Genomic DNA, 24,870 nt, shown 5'->3' with positions numbered 1-24,870 from the left:
CACTGTGCATCGCAAAGGAGAAATCTCTGGCGAAATTCTGCAGAATAGATCAATTTCCATTGTGAATTGAATCTGCATCATGTGGATGAGATTTAGTAAAACCTGATTCCCTTTACTGCTGTTATTAATATGCTGCAAACCTGGATGGAAAAAGTCTGCAACCCCGTGTGAGCAAGCCCTGAAGAGGGTTCTACAAGATTAGAAAAACATGGCTGTCTATTTAGCCTTTAGGTTTGCTCTCTGCTTACAATTGAGAGGGGGCAGAGGAGATTTGCAGCATTTCCATCAAGCCATATATTCCGATCATTAGTGGGGATGAGGTTAAACTCCCCCAAAATTGAGAATTTCCTTTCAACTTTGGAAGCATATTCTGCTTTTCTGTATTCATCTGAAGATCCAGATGTTTTATTATATTCCAGGAATCTCTTTCGGCACCTGAGTACTGTGCGTAGGGAACCAATGAAGTACATACTTGTGACCGGTGGTGTCATCTCTGGCATTGGAAAAGGAATCATCGCCAGCAGCATTGGTACCATCCTAAAGTCATGTGGACTTCGAGTGACCGCCATTAAAATCGACCCGTATATTAATATCGATGCTGGGACTTTTTCACCGTACGAGCACGGTACGTTATCATTTATGATCTTATGGGTTTCCTTGTATTCATTAATCATAATGTCAAAGAATAAGTGTTCTCGCCAGCTGTATGATCGGCAGATGGAGGACTGTTCTAGGTGTCAGTATAGACAGTAAGAGACGTCAAGGTGCAATTACAGTACAGATTTCTGACCAATTTCTATTTAATCTGGCTAATAACAATCTAGAGGAGTTTTACCTACCCTAATGTAATGTCTGTCACTCATGTCTTTACACCCACATGATCAAAATATGTGAGCCTATCTGCCAGTGACAAGCCAACCTTGCGTACTGCATGTCACGGTGATAACTCTATTCTGACCAGACGTGTCTGGCCTCGCTCAATACACTTGCATTGAAGGCCGTGCTCGTCTGGTCGGCATGTGACATACAGTATATACAAATCACATACCTGCGGTCACGTGTCCGCCGCTCCTGGCACCTGAGAATCCTTGCAGCGCGCAGTGCGAACTATGTGAGAATTCACAAGTCTGCAGTCACATAGGCTCCAAGTCTACAGTCACGATAAGGCTATGTGCACACGTATGCAGAAATTTCCTGAGAAAAAACGGACTCCTTCCCTGGAGGTCCGCAATTTTTTTTGCTTTTTTTTTTTTGTGTGTGTTTTCATCTCGTTTTTTTTTGCTGATTTTTCACGTTTTTTTTCCAGAGCATCTTAATACAATGAAATCCGCAGATTTTCTGCAAAATTAATGAACAGGCTGCCTTTTTTTCCGCAATGCGTTTTTTTTTGCGGAAAAAATCGCATCATGGGCACAAAAATTGAGGATTTCATTCTAATAATAGGATGCTTAATGTATGCGTTTTTACGCGATTTTGCTGGGGAAAAACGCTTAAAAAAGCGAAATAAAAGCGAAAAATCCTGAACATGTGAACACAGCCTAAGGCCAGACAACCCTTTTAATGGTGCAGTAAAGTGAACCTGCAAATGCTACATACATACATAATTTCTAGTATTCAGAGCAACACTGATGTGACATTACTCTATCTGGTTGCCACATGGTGGGGTTTAGAGGCCACTAACTTTTCAGGCAGGGGTGGACACTGACAGCTTGGGACCCCTGCGCAAGAAATGCCTCTAGGCCCCCTTCCTTTTATGGCGACAAAGCTTCATATATATATATATATATATATATATATATATATATATATATATATATATATATATATATAGCCACACACATACATGTGTATATATTACATATATATATTACATAGTCTCCTTTATTATGTACTAGCTGAAGAGCCCGGCGCTGCCCGGGCATAGTAACTAACCGTGGTTAGTTATAGCAAATTATAATTATCCTCCATCCCATAGTCCCGTGCCCATATACCCATCATACATATCCTCCATCCCATAGTCCCATGCCCATATACCCGTCATACATATCCTCCATCCCATAGTCCAGTGCCCATATACCCATCACACATCCTCCATCCCATAGTCCCGTGCCCATATACCCGTCATACATGTCCTCCATTCCATAGTCCAGTGCCCATATACCCATCACACATCCTCCATCCCATAGTCAACCATTATGACATCATAATGAGCGGCGGGGCTTGCAACCTATGATGACATCAGCGTCGCCATGGCAACCATTATGGCATCATAATGAGGGGCGGGGCTTGATACACACACTTTTTCCCCATTATGTAGATGGGGGCAAAATTGTTTGGTGAATTGGAACACGCAGGGTTAAAATTTCGCCTCGCAGCATAGCTTAGGACGCTCTCAGGGTCCAGACGTGTGACTGTGCCAAATTTTGTGGCTGTATCTGCGACGGTGCAGATGCCAATCCTGGACATACACACATACATACACACACTTGAGCTTTATATATTAGATATTGCTGTCCCTTATTATACAGTGCCCTCTCTTGTCATGTACAGTACGTCCCTTACATATTGGATTATATAGAGCCCTGTTTTTTATTACATACCGTCCTGTCTTGTTGGCTGTATAATGCAATGATGGCTGATGGAGCATGGGAAAGCGTCCTTTCTAATGGAGGAGCTGATGGACTGGTTGTCTGGTCACCGGCTCGTCGATCAACAGTCATTTTATATCTAAAAAGAGAGGGGACTATATAATAAAAGAGGGTGCTGTGAATAACAAAATTAACAAGAATACACTATGTAAGAGACAGCGCTGTACACAACAGCAGATGAAACTATATAATAAGGGACGGCATCATATATAACTAGAGAGGATGGTACGTAATAAGGGACGGTGTTATACATAATAAAAGAGGAAACTATGTAACTAAGGATCGTGTTATACAGAATTAGTGAGTACACTATATGCTAAGGGACTGTGTTATACATAATAAGTACGTACACTATATATTAAGGGACTGTGTTAGACATAGTGAGTACACTATATATTAAGGGACTGTGTTAGACATAATAAGCGATAATGTCTTCCCCCTGTTCCATTATAAGTCCCCCTTCCTCCCATCCCAATCCCCCACACCCCTCATTATCCTCCTCCCCCACATCCCATTATTGTCCTCTCCCCCACCCCATCATTGCCCTCCTCACACTTCCATCATTTTCTTCTCCCCTACACCCACACACAAATGATACACCATTTGAAAGGTAATACAAAGGAATCACCGAAAAACAGTGTTTAGAAATAATAGAATAGATAATAAAATCACCACAAGGTGGCGCTTAAAAAAGCTCATATTGAACTCAATACATTTGTGTGCTATAAACGTCTATGCTCCATTATTGATGGCTGCCGGTGTGCCAGATTTCAGCAAATAAAATAAATAAGGGATATGGAATTGACGTCAATAAATTGAAGGCACCAACATATTTGGCAAAGAGCTGATATAAAACTGGTGCTCTGCTTTAGACAACTTGTACTTCTTCGAATAGACCCTTGACTGTAAGGCTGTGTGCACACGCTGCGGATTAGGTGTGGATTCATCCGCGCGGATTTTGTAAAATCCGCAGGTGAAACCGCAGGTCAAAAGACCTGCGGTTTTACCTGCGGATTGCTCTGCGGTTTTGCCCTGCGGTTTTTCATCTCCTCAATGGAGGAGATGGCAAACCGCAGGAGAATCCGCAGAAAGAATTGACATGTCAATTCTTTCTGCGGATTGAAAACCGCAGATAATCCGCGCGGAAAATTCCGCACCGTCTGCACTGCGGTTTTTGATTCCCATAGGGAATCATGGTACTGTTCACCGCAGCAAAGACTGCTGAGGGTCCGCAGCGGCCAAAACCGCTGCGGAACCGCAGCAAAATCCGCAGCGTGTGCACACAGCCTTAACTTATCACTAACTGCCCCTTTGTTTGGAGCCCTAGTAATCTGCTTTATCTTTGGCAAATCCTGGTTTTCATATGTCTCCCTGAAGCTCTACCATAAGGGAAATTAAAGGGGTATTCCCATCTCCAAGAGCCTATCCCAATATGTAGGATGTGTAAAAATAATATTAGCAAACACCTCCAATTAGAAATGCAGTGTGGTTTTTCTGATTCTCTATGTCTCTTTCCTCATGTGCAGGCATTGCAGGACCTTAGGTATCCATGGTTACGACCACTAGCAACTAGCTGTCACTCTATCGGTGGCCGTAACCATGGATACCTAAGGTCCTGCAATGCTTGCACATAAGAAAAGAGACATAGCGAATAAGAAAAACTATACTACATTTCTAATTGGAGGTGTTTGCTAATAATATTATCATTATTACACCTGCTACATATTGGGATAGGATCTTGGAGATGGGAATACCCCTTTAAGCATTACATAGTGCCCATTCAAATCTACTGACTGTGTGAATAACACAGGTCAATTCGATACTTTTTGTAGTGCTCTCAAATGTAGTCAAAGTATGAGGATCGTAAACAGGGGCCCCCTCTATTAACTCAGAATTCACTATTAGTTTATATAAAGTGGGCTTTGGCTCTGGACAACCCCTTTAATTGCTTTCACAGATAAAATGGCTGTGACAGTCTGTTGCATATAGAAAACATAGCACATAACATGGCCAGTGTCATTCCTGATTTCTTTAAGTTCTTTGATTATCTTTTGACTTTTATCTGATTTATTATTATTTATCTGCAGGTGAAGTGTTTGTGTTGGATGATGGAGGGGAGGTAGACTTGGATTTGGGAAATTATGAGAGATTCCTGGATATCAGTCTGTATAAAGACAACAACATCACTACAGGAAAGATTTATCAGCATGTGATTACCAAGGAGCGACGCGGAGACTACCTGGGGAAAACCGTGCAAGGTGAGACGGCGTACCCAGCGGCTGTGCTATAATAGGGATGCACAGTGGAGTGCAGACAGGAGCAGAGGATCTTACCGTAATTCCTATTATCATTTTACTGCTCGGATATTCTTCTTGTTAGCTGTAAAGAAATATCTTTTTGGGCCTCCATTGTATACCAGCAGTGGTATAATGCCAATACTGGAGATTACCGAGCATTTCAAGACCTCAGAAGGCAGCACACGGAGAGTAATATTGTCTTGTAGCCACTCTGTGTGCCACTGTAAATGAGATTGTTCTTTCCATTAACTTGTCATGAGGATTTTATACCTAATTTTATACTAACGACTTGTATGTACAGGCGCCTTCATGCTGATTACCGCCATACCTTGGGCAGCACGGTGGCTCAGTGGTTAGCACTGTTGCTTTGCAGATCTGGGGTCCTGGGTTCAAATCCCACCAAGGACAACATCTTCAAGGAGTTTGTATGTTCTCCCCGTGTTTGTGTGGGTTTCCTCCTCCTTTTTGATCACTGTAGATGACTGCAGTGAACGCTATGTATGTAGATGGCCAGCTTTGGTGCAATCACCGCCTCCATGTCCTGCTAGGAATCCATGGGTCAGGTCTTCATGGTCCTTCATTAGACTTGGAGAAAGATGTCATGACTCAGCTCAGATCCTGTTGCCTGTGTGGTTGTCCAGCTTCTGATTCCTACCCCCTGGATATTACTACCGGTTTTTAGAGTCCTCTGGATCTTCCTTCGGGTAGACGGAGACACCTTAGACAAAGGTAGAGAATGAAGGATGTTATTAACGGACTGTACTGACCAGTGGCTGTGGTATGGAATGAGATGGTAGGATGACATGTCCACCAAGAGTTTCTGGTTTACTTATACCCAACACATGTGAATTACCTAAGATGATGAAAAATGAAATAATCTTAACTTCATACTGATATCCATACATATTCATTCCGGAGCCAGTACAGAGGACACTGTGTGTTGAAGATCATCTGTCCCAAATGGATATTTAGCACCTCTAATTTTTCAGTCCCAAATCGGTGTTACTGTGCAGAGCAGCGCTCGCTTGCCTCACTCCTACAGAAGCAGCCTGGGCTTTTAAAAGGCCAACCTCCGCAAGCATTCTCCCTGCTCAGATGCTCCTTTTTCCACGTTCTTTGTGATCGCCGTAGGGTTATACAGGCTATACTAGAGCAAGAACATGAGAAGCGCAATGCACAGATCCCAATGTAAGATTTTGCTAACACACTTTAATATTATACTAACAAAAATATCAGTTAAAAATGGCGCATCAATAAGAACCAGTCGCCGTATGTCCCGACTGATGTTCACATACTACTTCCCTATAAAACAGTTCAATTCTGTCTCTATTTTCAGTCCTTCTGGGCTTAATGTATTTCATCTATAGGTACATTCTGTTTCCCTTTGTGACTTTCATTACATTGCCGCCCATCCAATCCTTCCTAATACTGCATCCTTCTTTGCTGAAATACCTTCAGGCTTACAGATAGATGTGAACTATTAGAAGGGAAGAAGGTGAATGCTTGTTAGAATTTATTATTATTTTATTTTATTATATTTGTGCCTATATATAACACTATGACACTTCTATGATGACTGATTCCCTTTAACGACATGTATATGATGAAAAAATGGAATGAAAATTTTCAAAACATCTTGATTTTTTTTGTATCATGTATGAGCACCACTTGCAGAAATCCCCGCACTTACATTCCTTGGCTTCTATCAGTAAGGATAATAATGGTCGTCTGAGGAATATTCTGCTACGCCGAATGCATTTGGACATACAAATCATCAAGATCCGCTGCTGGCAGCTTCCTGTGCAATTGCCGATTAATGACGTCCCACATGTGCTCGATGGGAGACAAGACTGGAGATGCTGCAGGCCAAAATAGCATGTTTAAGCCATATAAAAAGGGGAGAAGCCAGTGCTGCTCATGGTCAGAATGCAATACATAAAGTGCATATGCACATATTAATTTCTAACTGTATTTCAAAATGAGATATTTAGCAAAAAATTGATCAATCATTTGAGCCACCCCGCCATGCCAAGCCAATCTCATATGGGGCAGTCCTACTCTACGTTTTTTATATTCGCTGTGCCATTACGGCCTCCTAAATGTATTAAAAGCAAGAGCATATTAAATGCACAGCTTGCATTTAATATGGTCTTGCTTTTAATACATTTAGGAGGCCGTAATGGCACAGCGAATATAAAAAACGTAGAGTAGGACTGCCCCATATGAGATTGGCTTGGCATGGCGGGGTGGCTCAAATGATTGATCAATTTTTTGCTAAATATCTCATTTTGAAATACAGTTAGAAATTAATATGTGCATATGCACTTTATGTATTGCATTCTGACCATGAGCAGCACTGGCTTCTCCCCTTTTTTACTTCATGTTTAGGCCATGCAGGCTGCGCACATTAAGGCTATGTGCACACGTTGCGGATTCCGCTGCGGGTTTTTCAGCGTGGGAACGCAGGTAAAACCGCAGGTAAAGTGACCTGCGGTTTTCCTGCGTTTTGGTCTGCGGTTTTGCCCTGTGGTTTCACACCTCTACCATGTGTTAAAGGTGTGAAACCGCTGCGGAAACCGCCCAAACAATTGACATGCTGCGGTTTGTAAACCGCAGCAAAACCGCTCGGAAAAAAACGCAGCGTGAGCACAGCGTTTTCGAAAACCCATAGGCTTTCATTGTACTGTACCATGTCAGCGGAACTGCTGCGTTTCCGCAGGGCCAAAACCGCTGCTGAAACGCAGCAGAATCCGCAACGTGTGCACATAGCCTAACATGTCCCCATCAGAGAAGTGTCACCTTGTCGCGGTTGATGGGTTCACATGAATTGGCCAATTTATGCGCTAAGAACATTCACTTTTGCACATTAATATTTCACTTGGTCATGTTAAAAAACAGCTCCTGGGAAACTTTGGAGAAATGGCTGTTCCTCGACCAAATCAGTGCATTCAGTATGGCAGAACATTCTTTAGACAACCAGTAATAACCTCACTGACGGCAGCCAAGACGTGTAAGTCGGTGATTTCTGCCCTTGGCGCTCATACTCAATACTGAATAAATCGAGATGTTTTGAACATTTTGTTTTCATTTTATTTCATCATTCACAGATCAGTAAGGATAGTGCCCATGATCAGGAATTGCTGCGGTTTTGATGCTGCGTATTTATGCAGCGTCAAACCCGCAGCGGTCAGATGTTACAGCGTAGTGGATGGGATTTTTACAAATCCCATGTCCACTGTGCGTGCATGTGCACCTGCGGATGACTCGTGGGTTTACGAGCCGCAGCATGTCAGTTTCTGTTGCGGAGAATTTGGTGTCCGCAGCAAAAATGAGCACAATGGAATGTATTGGATGCAGTAAATCCTCACGGTTCAGTGATCACTTGCGGATTTACCTGCGGTCACTAGAACACTGCATTTCAGAAGCAGTGAAAATGCACTACATCCAAAACGCTGCTGCTTCTGGATTGTGGGCACCGTCCTTACCGATGGATTTTCTAAGTGAAAATTTTGTATGTGTGAACGTATCCTAATAAAAAAAATTCTCTTGATCGCTATTGAGTTAATAACGTCTTGTAATGGACAACACCTTAATTATTATGTAATGATTAATGTCCATCTTCTTCTCTGTTTTAGTGGTCCCGCATGTTACTGATGCCATTCAGGAATGGGTGATGAATCAGGCAAAGGTTCCAGTGGACAAGGACCATCAGGAGCCTCAGATATGTGTCATTGAGGTAAGTGCACATAATCTCTGTAAGGGTTGGCGGAATGCACCAAATAAAATATAATAGTAAGGTGCGTTCACAACCCGGAGTCCACCGTGCAGAGATGGTATACTGCTGCTCGGTAATGGCGAACACTGACTGAACACCGGTGGGGTAACCGCTGACCCGATGTTTACAGGAGCGAACTCTGTTACTGCACAGAGCCGCAGAACGCAAGTGCCGGAGCCTGTTACAGGGCTCGGCAAGGTGAACACTAGTTAAGAGACACAGGACTCTGCCCCAAGGGCACAGGGTTAGAGTCCCTCTAGTCCCACTAGCGTTTGACACCACAGCTGCGACGCCTGAACTAAATAATATAATCGCTCGACGTGCGCACTGCATCGGTTCAGCGGATGCCACTAACCACCCAGAGCAGGGAGGTAAGCGCTTGGCTTGCGCACGGCGCCGTTGCGCGGAACGCTGCTGCACGTGCGGTCCAGTGGTGCCTTGTGCTGACTGGCGCTATCTGGTGCTAACGCTCGTGTGGAGAGCGGGATGCTCTGTGGCACATAGATTATGCCACTACTGGCGCTCACTCTATCACCAGTCTCATACATCTGTCATCACACACACAACTAGCCATCAGAGTCTATATTAGCGCATGGCCGAGCGGCCATGCAAACCTTTTATAGCAGCGCCCTTCCGGGACCTTCCTGATGGTCCAATCCAAGCTGCTTTAGGACCTGAGCATGTGACCTCCGACCTGCAATGAGAGGTCGTCTCACGGGCATGCTCAATAGGCTGCAAAAAGGACTTATCCTCTGGAGCTGCTCGCTGCTGGCTAGTGCGGATTGCTAAAGCTGAACCAGAGGTGGCAGCAGCAGCCAACCTGACCGCACTAGCCTGAGCAAGACGCCGGGAATGACGCCTTTGCTGAGCAGCCTCCTCTGCGGTCGGGACTGAATGAGAGACCACTGAAGGTAAGGCTCGGGATTCCTCCTGTGCAGAGGTCAGAACCCGACGCCTAACAATCTCTATCACCCTTTCCTGTCACAGAACTTGTATTTTACTGTCCATTAAAGCAGCACTACCATTATAGTTTTTATCTTCTTACTATATTGCAATCATCATATTATATAGCACTGTGTACTTACTATTGCCCATTTTTCCTTTCTACCCAGCTAATTCTTCTCTTTTCCATTCGATCTATAACATCACATGATTAAAAGCTGACTAACTGAATCCTTCTAAGCTCTATGTAGAAACAGGAGGTCAATTTTCCCTGTATTCAAACAAAAAAGGAATCACACTGTAGCGCCATAACATGCAAACATGAAATATGAAAAATGAATTGCATTACTGCAGTAGAAGTATGAAAAATTGAGAAAGTTTATCGCATAAAATGGCCAACTTTATGTGTACCTGGAAGCCACGGTAAGGCATTTCTCGTTTTCCAGGACCCTATCTATGCCAATCCTCGCTAAGACTGAAGTCCTCATCTGAATGGGAACCTATACAGTGTGCTTCCTTTTTTGTTTGAATGTATATGAGTTGGTGACTCTAGGTTAAGCACCTGTTCACACTATGCTTATGATTGAATGTGACGGTCAGTTTTTTAAATCAATTTTCCCTGTATAAGACATCACTGCAAAAGTCGCTAGCAGGGGAGGAGGGAGCAGCTGGGTCAGAAGTTGAAGAAGGGAATGACTGGTGTATGGAAAAGAGACTTCCTATGTGTACATAGAACAGAGAAAAGAGAAGAATTAGCTGGGTAGAAAGGAATAATGAGCAAGTGTAAGTACACAGTGCTAAATACATTGCAGTCATCATACGGTATTATAAGGAGGATAGAATTATGGTTATAGCTGGACTATTGCCTCGTGGGGGTATGTGTTGGATTCTACGTACCACTTTGAGCCTACAGCCTTAGCACATTAAAAACTAGTGACAGGCAATCAATCTGAATCTTAGCCACTTGTGAAGTTTGGACACTAGTTATAAATGCTAACTACATACAAAAGAGGCAATGAATGTGTTAACGTTGGGCTTTGGTCCCAGTGGCGAGTGCAGACTGGTTTCCTGACCACAGCAGGAGATTTCATGCACATTTCTGTATTAGGACCCCAAGTTGTATGCAGCTATAATAGGGTATCCATAGTTTATGGGGCCTTAAGGGTACATTCGATATGGAGAACCTGTATTAAAAGGGAGCTTGTCATTAGATTCATCTTGTCCCAACCACAGCCAGGTATGAATGCAGCTACGTAGGTCTCTCCCTGTGAACATGGATGAGAGAGACCTGTCAGTCAATTGGAGCAGGGTGGGGAGAATGCCATTGGACGAGTCATGTCTCTCCCTATAGTCCCTGACATTACAGAGTAAAATATACCCGCCTGCAATCGCAAAGCCACATAGCCAGTGTCTGATTCATGCTGCCCGTGGTTTTTTACACAATGAATCTGATTATCATTTTCTTTCTTTAACCCCTTTCTGACATCAGGTGTACATTTATGCCGATGTTGGACTCCCTCCCTTTGATGTGGGCTCCGGCGCTGAGCCCACATCTTTCCCGGGACATGTCAGCACATCTTTCCCGGGACATGTCAGCTGTTTTGAACAGCTGACGTGCCCGGAATAGCCGCGGTTGGAATTACGATCCACCCGTGGCTACTAACTCGTTAAATGCCGCTGTCAAACGCTGACAGCGGCATTTAACATGTGCTTCCGGCAATCGCGCTGGAAACCCGCCCACCGGTGACCCGCATCACATGGTCGCGCGTCAGCGGTTCGTTGGCATGACAACCAGAGGTCTCCTGCAGACCTCTATGGTTGTCACTGCCTAATTGCTATGAGCGCCACCCGGTGGTCGGCACTCATAGCGAGAGAGTAATTCTGCTATATAGAGGCGATCTGATCATCGTCTCTATGTAGCAGAGCCGATCAGGCTATGGCAGCTTCTAATCTCCCATGGAGGCTATTGAAGCATTCCAAACGTTAAAAAAAAGTCAAAATGCCAGAATTAAGTTTTTTTGGTCGTCACATTGCATTAAAATTAAATAACGGGCGATCAAAAGATCATATCTGCACCAAAATGGTATCATTAAAAACGTCAACTCAACACGCAAAAAGTAAGCCCGAGATCAAGAAAAATGGAGACTCTACGGGTCTCGGAAAATGGCGCAATTTTTCTTTTTTTTAACAAAGTTTGGAATTTTTTTTCACCACTTAGATAAAAAAGAATCTAGGCATGTTTGGTGTCTATGAACTCGTAATGACCTGGAGAATCCTAATGGCAGGTCAGTTTTAGCATTTAGTGAACCTAGTAAAAAAAGCCAAACAAAAACAAATGTGGGATTGCACGTTTTTTTGCAATTTCACCGCACTTGGAATTTTTTCTCCCGTTTTCTAGTCGTAAAACCAATGGTGTTGTTCAAAAGTACAACTCGTCCCACAAAAAAACAAGCCCTCACGTGGCCATATTAATGAAAAAAAAAAAAGTTATGGCTCTGGGAAGAAGGAGAGTGAAAGCGAAAACTCAAAACCGAAAAAAGCTCTGTGAGTTAAGGGGTTAAGGAAGTTTTTCACCCATTGTCCTTATTTGTGATCAGAAAACCCATGTGCAACGTTATCATACATATGTGCTGTTTTTGTCTCTAATTTTGCCAGCATTTGAATTCTGCATTTTTTGTGTAACAATTCTAAAAATATATTTTATCCTCATAAAAGAATTGATTGTAACAGCTTTCTACAACTTATAGAGCGGTAATGTGGCGCAGAAAGTTAGGGGGGCTCTACTGTGCCTCTCTAAACCTCCAATGTTTTATAGATCTTATTTATTTTACTCACCTATATAGCGCCATTAATTCCACAGCGCTTTACAGACATGATCATCACTGTCCCTGATGGGGCTCACAATCTAGATTCCCTATCAGAATGTATTTGGGGTGTGGGAGGAAACCAGAGACCCCCTGAGGAAACCCACGCAAACACAGGGAGAACATACAATCTCCTTGCAGATGTTACCCTTGGTGGGATTTGACCCCAGGATTTCAGCCCTTCAAAGCTGAAGTGCTACCCACTCAACCACTGTGCTAACCACTGAGCCACCGTGTTTCTCATAGATCTGACAGTAAGCACATTGTGTCTTGCACCATTGGACACTATATCACAGACGTTTTCTCAGTAACATTGTACTATAGAGAATCACCCTTTGATAGCACACAATGTCCATGGTTCTGTAGTGCAGAGCTGCAGGGACTTTCAAGCTCCAATCAGAAATCTCTAACTGTTACGAAGTCTAAATTTGTATAAAGCTATACTCTTCTTGATTTTGACACTTATCTCCTTTCTCTCAAATATATTGTTGTGTCAACTTTATTATGATATAGCAAGAGGCAGATGTTGCCATTCTGCATGATGTGCCCACACTAACCACTAGATGGCACTGTTGTCTTTATAATGGGTCAAGTATATATACTGTATATATTTGTATATATTCTCATTGCCTAATGCCATATATCTCAATAAAGTTCTTTAAAAATGAAGTGGCAAGTCGTAGATCACTGAGAGCTAGTATGGATCAGTATTCACCGCCTTGCATACAAAATATTATCATGCCAAGTTTTAGTACAGTATTTAACCCCTTCACCACCAAGGGTGGTTTGCACATTAACTCCCGGGCCAATTTTTACAATTTCTGACCACTGTCCCTTTATAAGGTAATAACTCTGAAAGGCTTCCATGGATCCCGGTGATTCTGACATTGTTTTCTCATGACATATTGTACTTCATGTTAGTGGTAAAATTTCATTCAAATAATTTGCGTTTATTTGTGAAAAAAACAGAAATTTTCCAACTTTGAATTTTTATGCTCTTAAATCACAGAGATACGGCACACAAAAAACTTAATAAGTAACATTTCCCACATGTTTACTTTACATCAGCACAATTTGGGAACCAAAATTTTCTTTTGTTAGGAAGTTTTAAGGGTTAAAAGTTGACCCGCGATTTCTAATTTTTGCAACACCATTTTATTTTTACGGACCACATCACATTTGAAGCCACTTTGAGGGGTCTATATGATAGAAAATACCCAAAAGTGACACCATTTTAAAAACTGCACCCCTTAAGGTGCTCAAAACCACATTCAAGAAGTTTATTAACCCTTCAGGTGCTTCACAGGAATTTTTTGAATAATAAAAAAAAAAAAAAAATGAACATTTAACTTTTTTTCACAAAAAAAATACTTCAGGTTCAATTTTTTTTATTTTACCAAGGGTAACAGGAGAAATTGGACTGCAAAAGTTATTGTGCAATTTGTCCTGAGTACGCTGATACCTGATATGTGGGGGGGAACCACTGTTTCGGTGCATGGCAGAGCTCAGAATGGAAGGAGCGCCGTTTGACTTTTTCAATGCAAAATTGGCTGGAATTCAGATCGGACGCCATGTCACGTTTGGAGAGTCCCTGATGTACCTAAACAGTGGAAACCCCCCACAAGTGACCCCATTTTGGAAACTAGACCCCCCAAGGTACTTATCTAGATGTGTGGTGAGAACTTGGAACCCACAAGGGCTTCACAGAAGTTTATAACGTACAGCCGTACAATTAAAAAATCATATTTTTTCCACAAAAATGATCTGTTCACCCTCAATTTTTATTTTTCCAAAGGTAACAGGACCCTAAAAGTTATTGTGCAATTTGTCCTGAGTACGCTGATACCCCATATGTGGGTGTAAACGACTATTTGGGCGCATGGCAGAGCTTGGAAGGGAAGCAGCGCCATTTGACGTTTTTGGCTGGAATTGAGATCGGACACCATGTCGCGTTTGGAAAGCCCCTGATGTACCAAAACAGTGGAAACCCCCCACAAATGACACCATTTTGGAAACTAGACCCCCAGGAACTTATCTAGATGTGTGGTGAGAACTTTGAACCCCCCAGTGCTTCACAGAAGTTTATAACGCCCGGCATGAAAATAAAAAAATCATATTTTTTCCACAAACATGATTATTTAGTCCCCAATTTTTTATTTTCCCAAGGGTACCAGGAGAAATTGGACCCCAAAAGTTGTTGTCCAATTTGTCCTGAGTACGCTGATACCTCATATGTGGGAGAATACTACTGTATGGGCACACGTCGGGGCTCGGAAGGGAAGTAGTGACGATTGGAATACAGACTTTGATGGAATGGTCTGCGGGTGTCATGTGCGTTTGGAGAGCCCCTGATGTACCTAAACTATTGAATCTCCCCACAAGTGACCCCATTTTGGAAACTAGACCCCCCACGGAACTTATCTAGATGTGTGGTGAGCACTTTGAACCCCCAAGTGCTTCACAGAAGTTTATAACGCCCGGGCGTGAAAATAAAAAAAATCATATTTTTTTCCACAAAAATGATATTTTTGCCCCCAATTTTTTATTTTCCTAAGAGCAACAGGAGAAATTGGACCCAAAAGTTGTTTTGCAATTTGTCCTGAGTAGGCTGATACCCCATATGTGGGGGTAAAACACTGTTTGGGCAGTTGGCAGAGCTTGGAAGGGAAGGAGCACCATTTGACTTTTTCAACGCAGAATTGGCTGGAATTGAGATCAGACGCCATGTTGCATTTGGAGAGCCCCTGATGTGCCCAAACAGTGGAAACCCCCAATTCTAACTCCAACCCGAACCCCAACACACCCCTAACCCTAATCTCAGCCCTAACCCTAACCCTAGACCTAATGGGAAAATGGAAATAAATACATTTTCTTTTAGTTTTATTATTTTTCCCTAACTAAGGGGGTGATAACGGGGGGTTTGATTTACTATTTATGGCGGTTTTTATATTTGGCAGCTGTCACACGCTAAAAGACGCTTTTTATTGTAACAATAGTTTTTGCATCACCACATATTGAGAGCTATAACTTTTCCGTATTTTGACCCACCGAGTCATGTGAGGTCTTATTCTTTGCGGGACGAGTTGACGTTTTTATTGGTACCATTTTCGGGCACGTGACATCTTTTGATCGGTTTTTATTCCGATTTTTGGGACGCAGAATGAACAAAAACCAGCGTTTCATGAATTTCTTTTGGGGGGGTGCGTTTACACCGTTCCGCGTGCAGTAAAATTGATAAAGCGTTTTTATTCTTCGGGTCAGTACGGTTACAGCAATACCTCATTTATGTCTTTTTTTATGTTTTGGTGCTTTTATGCAATGAAAACAATTTTATATAAAAAATAATTATTTTTGCATCGCTTTATTCTGCGAGCTATAACTTTTTTATTTTTTCGCTGATGATGCTGTTTGGCGGCTCGTTTTTTGCGGAACAAGATGATGTTCTCAGCGGTACCATGGATATTTATATGCGTCTTTTTGATCGTGCGTTGTTGCACTTTTTGTTCGGCAGTATGATAATAAATCTTTATTTTTTGCTTTGTTTTTTATTTTTATTTTAAGGGGTTCGCTAAAGGGGAGAGCTAATGAGACAGTTTTATAAGGCGGGTCGTTACGGACGCGGCAATACCAAATATGTGTACTTTTATTGTTTTTTTTTTTTATTTCCAAAAAATGAATTTATTAGGGAATATTTTTTTTTTTTTGGAATTTATTTAGCAATTTTTTTTTTTTAAATTATTTTCACACTTTTATTTTTTTTTTTACTTTATTAAGTTTATTAAGTTGTCCCAGGGGGAACATCACTGTTCTGTGACAGATCGCTGATCTGTCACATCACAGATCAGCGATCTGTCACAGGCATGGACGCAGACTTCCTCATGCCTGCGCTTTGCAGGCACTGAGGAAGTCTGCTCCCTGCAGGCCCCTGAAGGTCCCCGTCGCCATCTTGGATTCGGGGACCTGCAGGGATGGAGAACACCGCAGCAGCGCTGCACATTTCGCTGCTGTGGGGGGCTCAGGGGTGCACGGAGGGAGCCCCCTCCCTGCCGATGCTTCCCTTTAACCCCCGGTACACCGCGGTCGTGTTTGATCGCGGTGTGCCAGGGGTTAACGTGTCGGGGGCGGTCCGTGCCTGCCCCTGACACATTGTGCCTGGTGTCAGCTGTGATAATCAGCTGACACCCGGCCGCGATCAGCGGCGCTCACCACGTGGGCGCTGCTGATCGCTATGACGTAATATTCCGTCCATGGGACTTAGGTACCAGGTCACATGAACGGAATATTACGTCCATTGTAGGAAAGGGGTTAAAATGGAAAAAAAATGTGAAGGTGTTTGGCAATGAATAATAATATTTTTTTTCTATCCACAGTTATACATATTTGCTGACCTTAAAATAAAAATAAATGTAATACTATAAAAGCCTTTATCCATTCCACAAATGGTAGTGTAATAATGTGTGGGGCAGGATTTTCATACTTTCAAGAAACGCGCAAAGTCTGTCTGAGCAAAGGGTCTGAATACTTATGGCCATTTGATATTTACATTTTTCATTTTTAGTAAATTTGCAAAAATTCCTACATTTCTGTTTTTTTCAGTCAAGATGGGGTGCAGAGTGTACAATAATGAGAAAAAAATGAACTTTTTTAAATTTACCAAATGGCTGCAATGAAGCAAAGAGTGAAAAATTCAAAGAGGTCTGAATACTTTCCGGACCCACTGTATATATACAGTTGTATGTAAGAGTTTGGGCACCCCTAGTCAAAATTACTGTTGTTGAAAACAGCTAAGCAATTGAAGATGAAATGATCTCTAAAAGGCCTACAGTTAACCCCTTCACCACCTTTTTTTCCATTTCTGAGTTTTCGTTTTCGCTCCCCTTCTTCCCAGAGCCATAACTTTTTATTTCTCCATCAATATGGCCATGTGAGGGCTTGTTTTTTTGTGGGATGAGTTGTACTTTTGAATGACTCTATTCGTTTTGCCATATCATGTACGGAAAAAAAAAGGAAAAAAATTCAAAGTGCGGCGAAATTTCCAAAGAAAAAGTGCAAATCTATCTATCTATCTATCTATCTATCTATCTATCTATCTATCTATCTATCTATCTATCTATCTATCTATCTATCCTTCCTAAGCTGCCATTATTATTCTCCAGGTCATTACGAGTTTGTAGACACCAAACATGCCTAGGTTCCTTTTTATTTAAGTGGCAAAAAAAGCCCAAATTTGTAAAGGAAAAAAAATTCTGTCATTTCCCATGACCTGTAGCGTCTCCATTTTTTGTGATCTGGGGCTGAGTAAGGGCTTATTTTTTGCGCACCAAGTTAACATTTTTATTGATACCATTTTGGGTAGATAAGATGTTTTTATTGCCCATTATTGCACTTTAATGTAATGTTGCAGCAACCACAAAAATGGTAATTCTGAAGTTTTGATTTTTTTTGCCATTACGCTGTTTACCAATTGTCACGGTTGGGGGTTGTTGACCTTTGGCCGCACATGACTATCACATGTGCCGGGGGGCTTATCTTAGTTATCCCACCTCTGCCAACAATGTGGTGAGAACAACAAGCTAGTCTTGCCCTAACAATTTACCGCAGGGGGGCTTATTGTAGTTATCCCACTGCTGCCACAATATGTCCCGAACTACAGGGATTTATGTATATCCCACTTTTGGTTCTGCTTTGGAACTTACAGCTCTCCAGTGCCCCTTTTACCCTCAGGTCAGTCAGGGAACTGCACCTAGGATAATTAGTCGCTGGACGGGCTACTTGTGCACTGGCTATTAGGCACGCCGCAGCAAGGGAATGATAAAGGCGCTGGCCACAGCCAGACAGCCAGCTTATAAAACCCCTTCCGTCACTGCCAGCTAGCCCACCTAGCCCAGAGCACACTTCGCTGCCACCAGCTTCCGATTTCTCTATCAATATTTAAATTAATAAAGCGGTACGAAGCCAAATTAGTAGCTCAATTAACTTTTAGGCACGTGAAATCGTCATAGAGCATGGAGATACGAGACTAATAATTTTATATTTTACTCCCAAAAGATAGGCAGTGTTTACAGAAGATATAAAAAGATTTTACAATATGAGACAATTAAATTATGTACAAAGCAATTACAAATAAAAAGAGGGTTAACAGAAGAAAAGAGGCACTCACATGTTCCTTAGATCATTTCAGGCAAAACCATGCTGGTGGGAGGAGCCAGAGGTCACAATGCATTGAGGGGTCTTGGAGCAACAGCATCCAGGCAGCATCTAACAGGGGGGCTTAGTTGCAGACTTATACGTCTGGGCTTGTGACATCACTAAAGGGGCTGGTTTTCCGGCTCCCTCCCCTAGCTCAGAGTTACAGATCTGGTTCTGAAAACTTATAATAATCATATCTCGCAGCGGGTACCTCGTATAGGAACGCAGATCGTATCATCTTATTCAGCTTGTCGCTGGCATTCATTCACAACCAAATAAGAAGCATCGGACTGCCCCAGCTGTGCAGGAATCCACTTCTCAGATTCCGCTGAAGCTAGAATTTAGCAAGAGGCGCTGACGCTAAGCTCTATCAAAGCACGTTCCAAATATGTATCTGTCATTTTGCTATCACACACTCACGTCGCTTTATGACCAAATGATTAGATTCTCATTATTGTCTGTGAGAAGTCAGAGCACATGGGAAGACAAAGGGGCTCCCTGCTGGGAGGAGGGAAATCACTCACTGATATCTCTGATTACAAAGAGTGTGTGTGGAGGCTGAGGGGGGGGGAAAGGGGGGTGGACAGTGTCACAGGCTGTGAGTGAGCAGAAATTTGCAGGCTTGACAGGCAAAGGGAAAAGAACAGGGGGGTCAAACCCTCACCACTGGCATAGCAGAGTTCAGTATGTGAATAGATTCTGGAAATAGGGAAAAATACATGATACTTTACATTATCGTTACACCAATCGGATTAATTATATTTATATATTGATAAATCTGGTGATTCTGAACTCATCAATGCCAAATATGTGTATTTTTTTTCTTTTATTATTTTATTTTGAATGGGGCAAAAGAGGGGCGATTTTAACTTTTATATTTTTTTAATATTTGTAAACAGCTTTATTTTACATTTTACTTGCTTCAATAGTCTCCATGGGAGACTGGAAGCTGCTATCATCTTGCGGGCATGTGACAGGGTTGCCGATGGGCGGAGCTAGTGTCGCGCTTTCGGCGTGATCATGTTAAATGCTGCTGCCAGAGATTGACAGCGACATTTAACATGTTAACAGCCGCGGCTGAATTGCGATGTGCCGGAAAAGTTACCCACATCAAACAGGTGGAGGTGAGATATGATGTACCTATATGTCATAAGTCGTAAAAGGGTTAAAGATTACATATTTTATTTGTATTTTTGGCAAAAAATATATATTAATTTTTTTGTTTTATTTTAAAAATTACAGAAAAGAAAATGGGTTGATGCAAAAGCACCCTTGGAGATTTGTGTGCTCATATAATTTTGACCAAGGTTTCAGACCTTAATTAGCCTGTTAGGGTTATGGTGTATTCTCTATCAACCTTTGGAAAGGCCAGGTGATGCAAGTTTGCCAGCTTTATAAAAACCCAGCCTCCTCTACCCTTGTGCAGAAAAACAGCAGCCATGGGTTCTTCTAAGCAGCTGCCTAGCACTCAAAAATTGAAAATAATGGAAGGCCCACAAAGCAGGAGAAGTCTATAAGAAGAGTCACGAGGATGTCTCGTCTCCCTGGAAGACCTGGAGTTAAAAGGTCACGTCAGGTAATGAATCGCAGTCCTCTTTAGAGATGGTGTGAGTCATGTCCTATTTTAAATGGATTTCCTTTCCATCAGTGCTCAGAGGGTTAAGTACTCTTTCCATGCTGGCTGAGACCATACAGCCTGGTAGTTCTCAGCTGCAATTGGTTATCATTTACTCCCTCCATATATACTTTCTTTGGGCATTTAGTCCTTGCTAGTGAAAGATTTGTCTTCCTGTGCCGAGTTCTAAAGCTAAGCGGTTGAAGGGAAGTTTTAGTAGTAGTGATCTGTTGTTTGCTGTGATATGTGAGAGTTTATCTCCAGTCGAATTGTAATTAAGAAATGGCAGTAACCAGGAACAGTGGAGGTCCAGATAAGGTCTGGAAGACCAAGCAAAATTTCAGTGGCAGCTGCTCATAGGATTGCTAGAGAGGCAAATCACAACCCCCACTTGACTGCAGATGACCTTCAGAAAGATTTAGCAGACTCTGGAGTTGTGGTACATTCTTCTACTGTTCAGAGACACCTGCACAAATTTGCCCTTCATAGAAGAGTTAGAAGAAAAGCTTTCCTATGTCCTCACTATATACAGTGGGGAAAAAAAGTATTTAGTCAGTCAGCAATAGTGCAAGTTCCACCACTTAAAAAGATGAGAGGCGTCTGTAATTTACATCATAGGTAGACCTCAACTATGGGAGACAAACTGAGAAAAAAAAATCCAGAAAATCACATTGTCTGTTTTTTTTTTCATTTTATTTGCATATTATGGTGGAAAATAAGTATTTGGTCAGAAACAAAATTTAATCTCAATACTTTGTGATATATCCTTTGTTGGCAATGACAGAGGTCAAACGTTTTCTGTAAGTCTTCACAAGGTTGCCACACACTGTTGTTGGTATGTTGGCCCATTCCTCCATGCAGATCTCCTCTAGAGCAGTGATGTTTTTGGCTTTTCGCTTGGCAACATGGACTTTCAACTCCCTCCAAAGGTTTTCTATAGGGTTGAGATCTGGAGACTGGCTAGGCCACTCCAGGACCTTGAAATGCTTCTTACGAAGCCACTCCTTCGTTGCCCTGGTGGTGTGCTTTGGATCATTGTCATGTTGAAAGACCCAGCCACGTTTCATCTTCAATGCCCTTGCTGATGGAAGGAGGTTTGCACTCAAAATCTCACGATACATGGCCCCATTCATTCTTTCATGTACCCGGATCAGTCGTCCTGGCCCCTTTGCAGAGAAACAGCCCCAAAGCATGATGTTTCCACCACCATGCTTTACAGTAGGTATGGTGTTTGATGGATGCAACTCAGTATTCTTTTTCCTCCAAACACGACAAGTTGTGTTTCTACCAAACAGTTCCAGTTTGGTTTCATCAGACCATAGGACATTCTCCCAAAACTCCTCTGGATCATCCAAATGCTCTCTAGCAAACTTCAGACGGGCCCGGACATGTACAGGCTTAAGCAGTGGGACACGTCTGGCACTGCAGGATCTGAGTCCATGGTGGCGTAGTGTGTTACTTATGGTAGGCCTTGTTACATTGGTCCCTGCTCTCTGCAGTTCATTCACTAGGTCCCCCCCGCGTGGTTCTGGGATTTTTGCTCACTGTTCTTGTGATCATTCTGACCCCACGGGGTGGGATTTTGCGTGGAGCACCAGATCGAGGGAGATTATCAGTGGTCTTGTATGTCTTCCATTTTCTAATTATTGCTCCCACAGTTGATTTCTTCACTCCAAGCTGGTTGGCTATTGCAGATTCAGTCTTCCCAGCCTGGTGCAGGGCTACAATTTTGTTTCTGGTGTCCTTTGACAGCTCTTTGGTCTTCACCATAGTGGAGTTTGGAGTCAGACTGTTTGAGGGTGTGCACAGGTGTCTTTTTATACTGATAACAAGTTTAAACAGGTGCCATTACTACAGGTAATGAGTGGAGGAAAGAGGAGACTCTTAAAGAAGAAGTTACAGGTCTGTGAGAGCCAGAAATCTTGATTGCTTGTTTCTGACCAAATACTTATTTTCCACCATAATATGCAAATAAAATGAAAAAAAAACAGACAATGTGATTTTCTGGATTTTTTTTTCCTCAGTTTGTCTCCCATAGTTGAGGTCTACCTATGATGTAAATTACAGACGCCTCTCATCTTTTTAAGTGGTGGAACTTGCACTATTGCTGACTGATTAAATACTTTTTTTCCCCACTGTAATTCAACTTCAAGTGTATGGAAAAGAACATCTAAACAAGCCTGATGCATTTTGGAAACAAGTTCTGTGGACCGAGGAGGTTAAAATAGAACTCTTTGGGCACAATGATCAAAGGTATGTGTGGAGAAAAAAGGGCACAGAATTTCAGGAAAAAAGCTTCTCGCCAACCATTAACTATGTATGGGGATGGATCAATCATGCTTTGGGGTTGTGTTGCAGCCAATGGCACAAGGAACATTTCACAGGTAGAGGGAAGAATGGAGTCATTGATATTTCAACAAATTCGTGTTGCAAGCATAACATCATCTGTAAAAAAGCTGAAATTGAAAAGAGGAGGATGGCTTCTACAAATAGATAATGATCCTAAACACGCATCAAAATTCACAATAGACGACCTCAAATGGGGCAAACTGAAGGTTTTACAATGGCCCTCACAGTCCCCTGATCTGATCTACACTGAAAATCTGTGTCTAGACCTCAAAATAGCAGTGCATGCAAGACGACCCGGGAATCTCACAGAACTGGAAGAATTTTCCAAAGAAGAATGGATGAAAATCCCTTAAACAAGTATTGAAAGACTTTTGGCCGGCTACAAATGCGTCTATAAGCTTTGATACTTTCAATAGGGGGTGCTACTAGGTACTAGCCATGAAGGGTGCCCAAAGTTTTGCATCGGCCCATTTTCCATTTTATAATTTTTAAACTGTAAAAGACATATAATATATTTATAACACACAATAGATGCTACAAACTATTTGAATGTGAGATATCGCCTACTGTAAGAATTTTAATTGACCGGAGCTTTTTTCATTTTTAATTTTTGGTCCCCTTCTTCCCAGAGCCATAACTTTTTTATTTTTCCGTCAGTATGGCCATGTGAGGGCTTGTTTTTTGCAGAACAAGTTGTACTTTTGAACAACATCATTGATTTTACCATGTCATGTACTCGAAAACAGGAAAAAAAATTTCAAGTGCGATGAAATTACCAAAAAAAGTGCAATGTCACACTTGTTTTTTGTTTGGCTTTTTTGCTAGGTTCACTAAATGCTAAAACTGTCCTGCCATTATTTTTTTTTATCATAAAGGTTTTTATTGAGTTTTCAGAAAAAATACAAACTTCTCATACAAAAACATCAAGAACAGGAGCAATGAGTAGCAAGAGGTGGAATAACCTCGAGCCATTATTAGAATATCAATCTGGGACATTAAATACCCCTTCCAACAACAACTTGAACATAGAAGCGGGGAGAGGGGGGGGGGGAGGGGGAAGGGGAAGCAGCTCTACATGCATGGCATTCTTAGGCACAATCAATTTATTTATGGTGTAGGTGTCTGTATCTGGGGGAGGGCCGTTGCATAAAGGGAAGTGGCCCACGGATGCCATTGTTTAAGTCTCACCGTTCTCTTCTCTAGATTGGGGGTCAAGTTGGTTTCGTATAGCCAGTGTAGGTTGGTCCTCTCAATTAGTTCTGTTTTTGTAGGGGGGCTCACCGACCTCCACTTGTATGCCACACAGTACCTGCCGGCTATGAGAATGTGAGAAATGATATTTTTTAAAAGATCCGGTATCCCATCTAGGCCAATGTGTAGCACCGCTAAGGTTGGGTTTGGGGAAAGACGGAGACTAGTAACCTCATGGATTAGATTGAACACCTCCTGCCAGAAGTTAGATAACTTAGGGCAAAACCACCACATATGACACAAGGTGCCCCTGTGGTTGCATCCCCTCCAGCACAAAGGTGACATATGTGGGGAAAAAGAAGCCAGTTTAGTAGGGGAGTTGTACCACCGCAGATGAACCTTTTTTAATTGCTCTATGTGATTGAGACATGAAGAGAATTTGTGGATCCATTTTGAGGCCGCGAACCATTCTTGCGACGGAAGCTGAGAGGCTAGATCTTTTTCCCATTTGAGCATATACGGCAATTGTTTGTCCGGTTCCGGGGAGTTTAGCAGGTTATGGATGTATGAAAGGCCTTTGATTTTGCTATTTTGAAAGAATTTTTTAATTGCGGCGTGGTCGGCTGTTGTGGAAACCGGTAGGTGAGGAGCGGACTGAAGGAAGTGACGTATTTGAAAAAACTGGAATAAACTGTGTCGGGGGAGGTTAAATTTAACACACATTTCTGAGTACGGGAGTAGGACGCCTTCTCTATAGAGATCTGCTAGGGTAATTGGACCTCCACGTGTCCAGGCGGCAAGATTCAAATTCGGAATGAAGGCTTCCAGCGATCTAAGGGGAAGGCTGGGACCTAGAGCCTGTGACACTGGCTTGCTCCATAAGGAACAAGCTTTCTTTAGAGCTGCTGTGGTGGGTAGAAGATCGCCGGAGGGCGAAGGGGTTAGGAGCAGGGAGTCTATGAATTGTTTAGGGGAGTGGGCCTGTGCCCAGGTGTACTCA

At 42.4% G+C, this 24,870-nt stretch overlaps 1 protein-coding gene across 4 annotated transcripts in view; it reads left to right on the top strand.

The window, feature by feature from the left end:
- CTPS2 (CTP synthase 2) overlaps positions 1 to 24,870 on the top strand; it is a 249,215-nt gene that overhangs the window by 17,219 nt on the left and 207,126 nt on the right. For all 4 annotated transcript variants that reach the window (XM_073565279.1, XM_073565278.1, XM_073565276.1 and 1 more), the window contains 3 exons: positions 420 to 625; positions 4,736 to 4,906; positions 8,581 to 8,681. In XM_073565279.1, coding sequence (XP_073421380.1) covers positions 460 to 625; positions 4,736 to 4,906; positions 8,581 to 8,681 — 438 coding nt within the window. In that variant the 5' untranslated portion in view covers positions 420 to 459. The remainder of the gene's footprint in view (positions 1 to 419; positions 626 to 4,735; positions 4,907 to 8,580; positions 8,682 to 24,870) is intronic.

Source organism: Dendrobates tinctorius, unplaced genomic scaffold (assembly GCF_039654945.1).
Source record: "Dendrobates tinctorius isolate UK_male_01 unplaced genomic scaffold, ASM3965494v1 ptg000016l, whole genome shotgun sequence".
Classification (NCBI taxonomy): Eukaryota; Metazoa; Chordata; class Amphibia; order Anura; family Dendrobatidae; genus Dendrobates; species Dendrobates tinctorius.
This window is presented reverse-complemented; position numbering and strand designations above follow the sequence as displayed.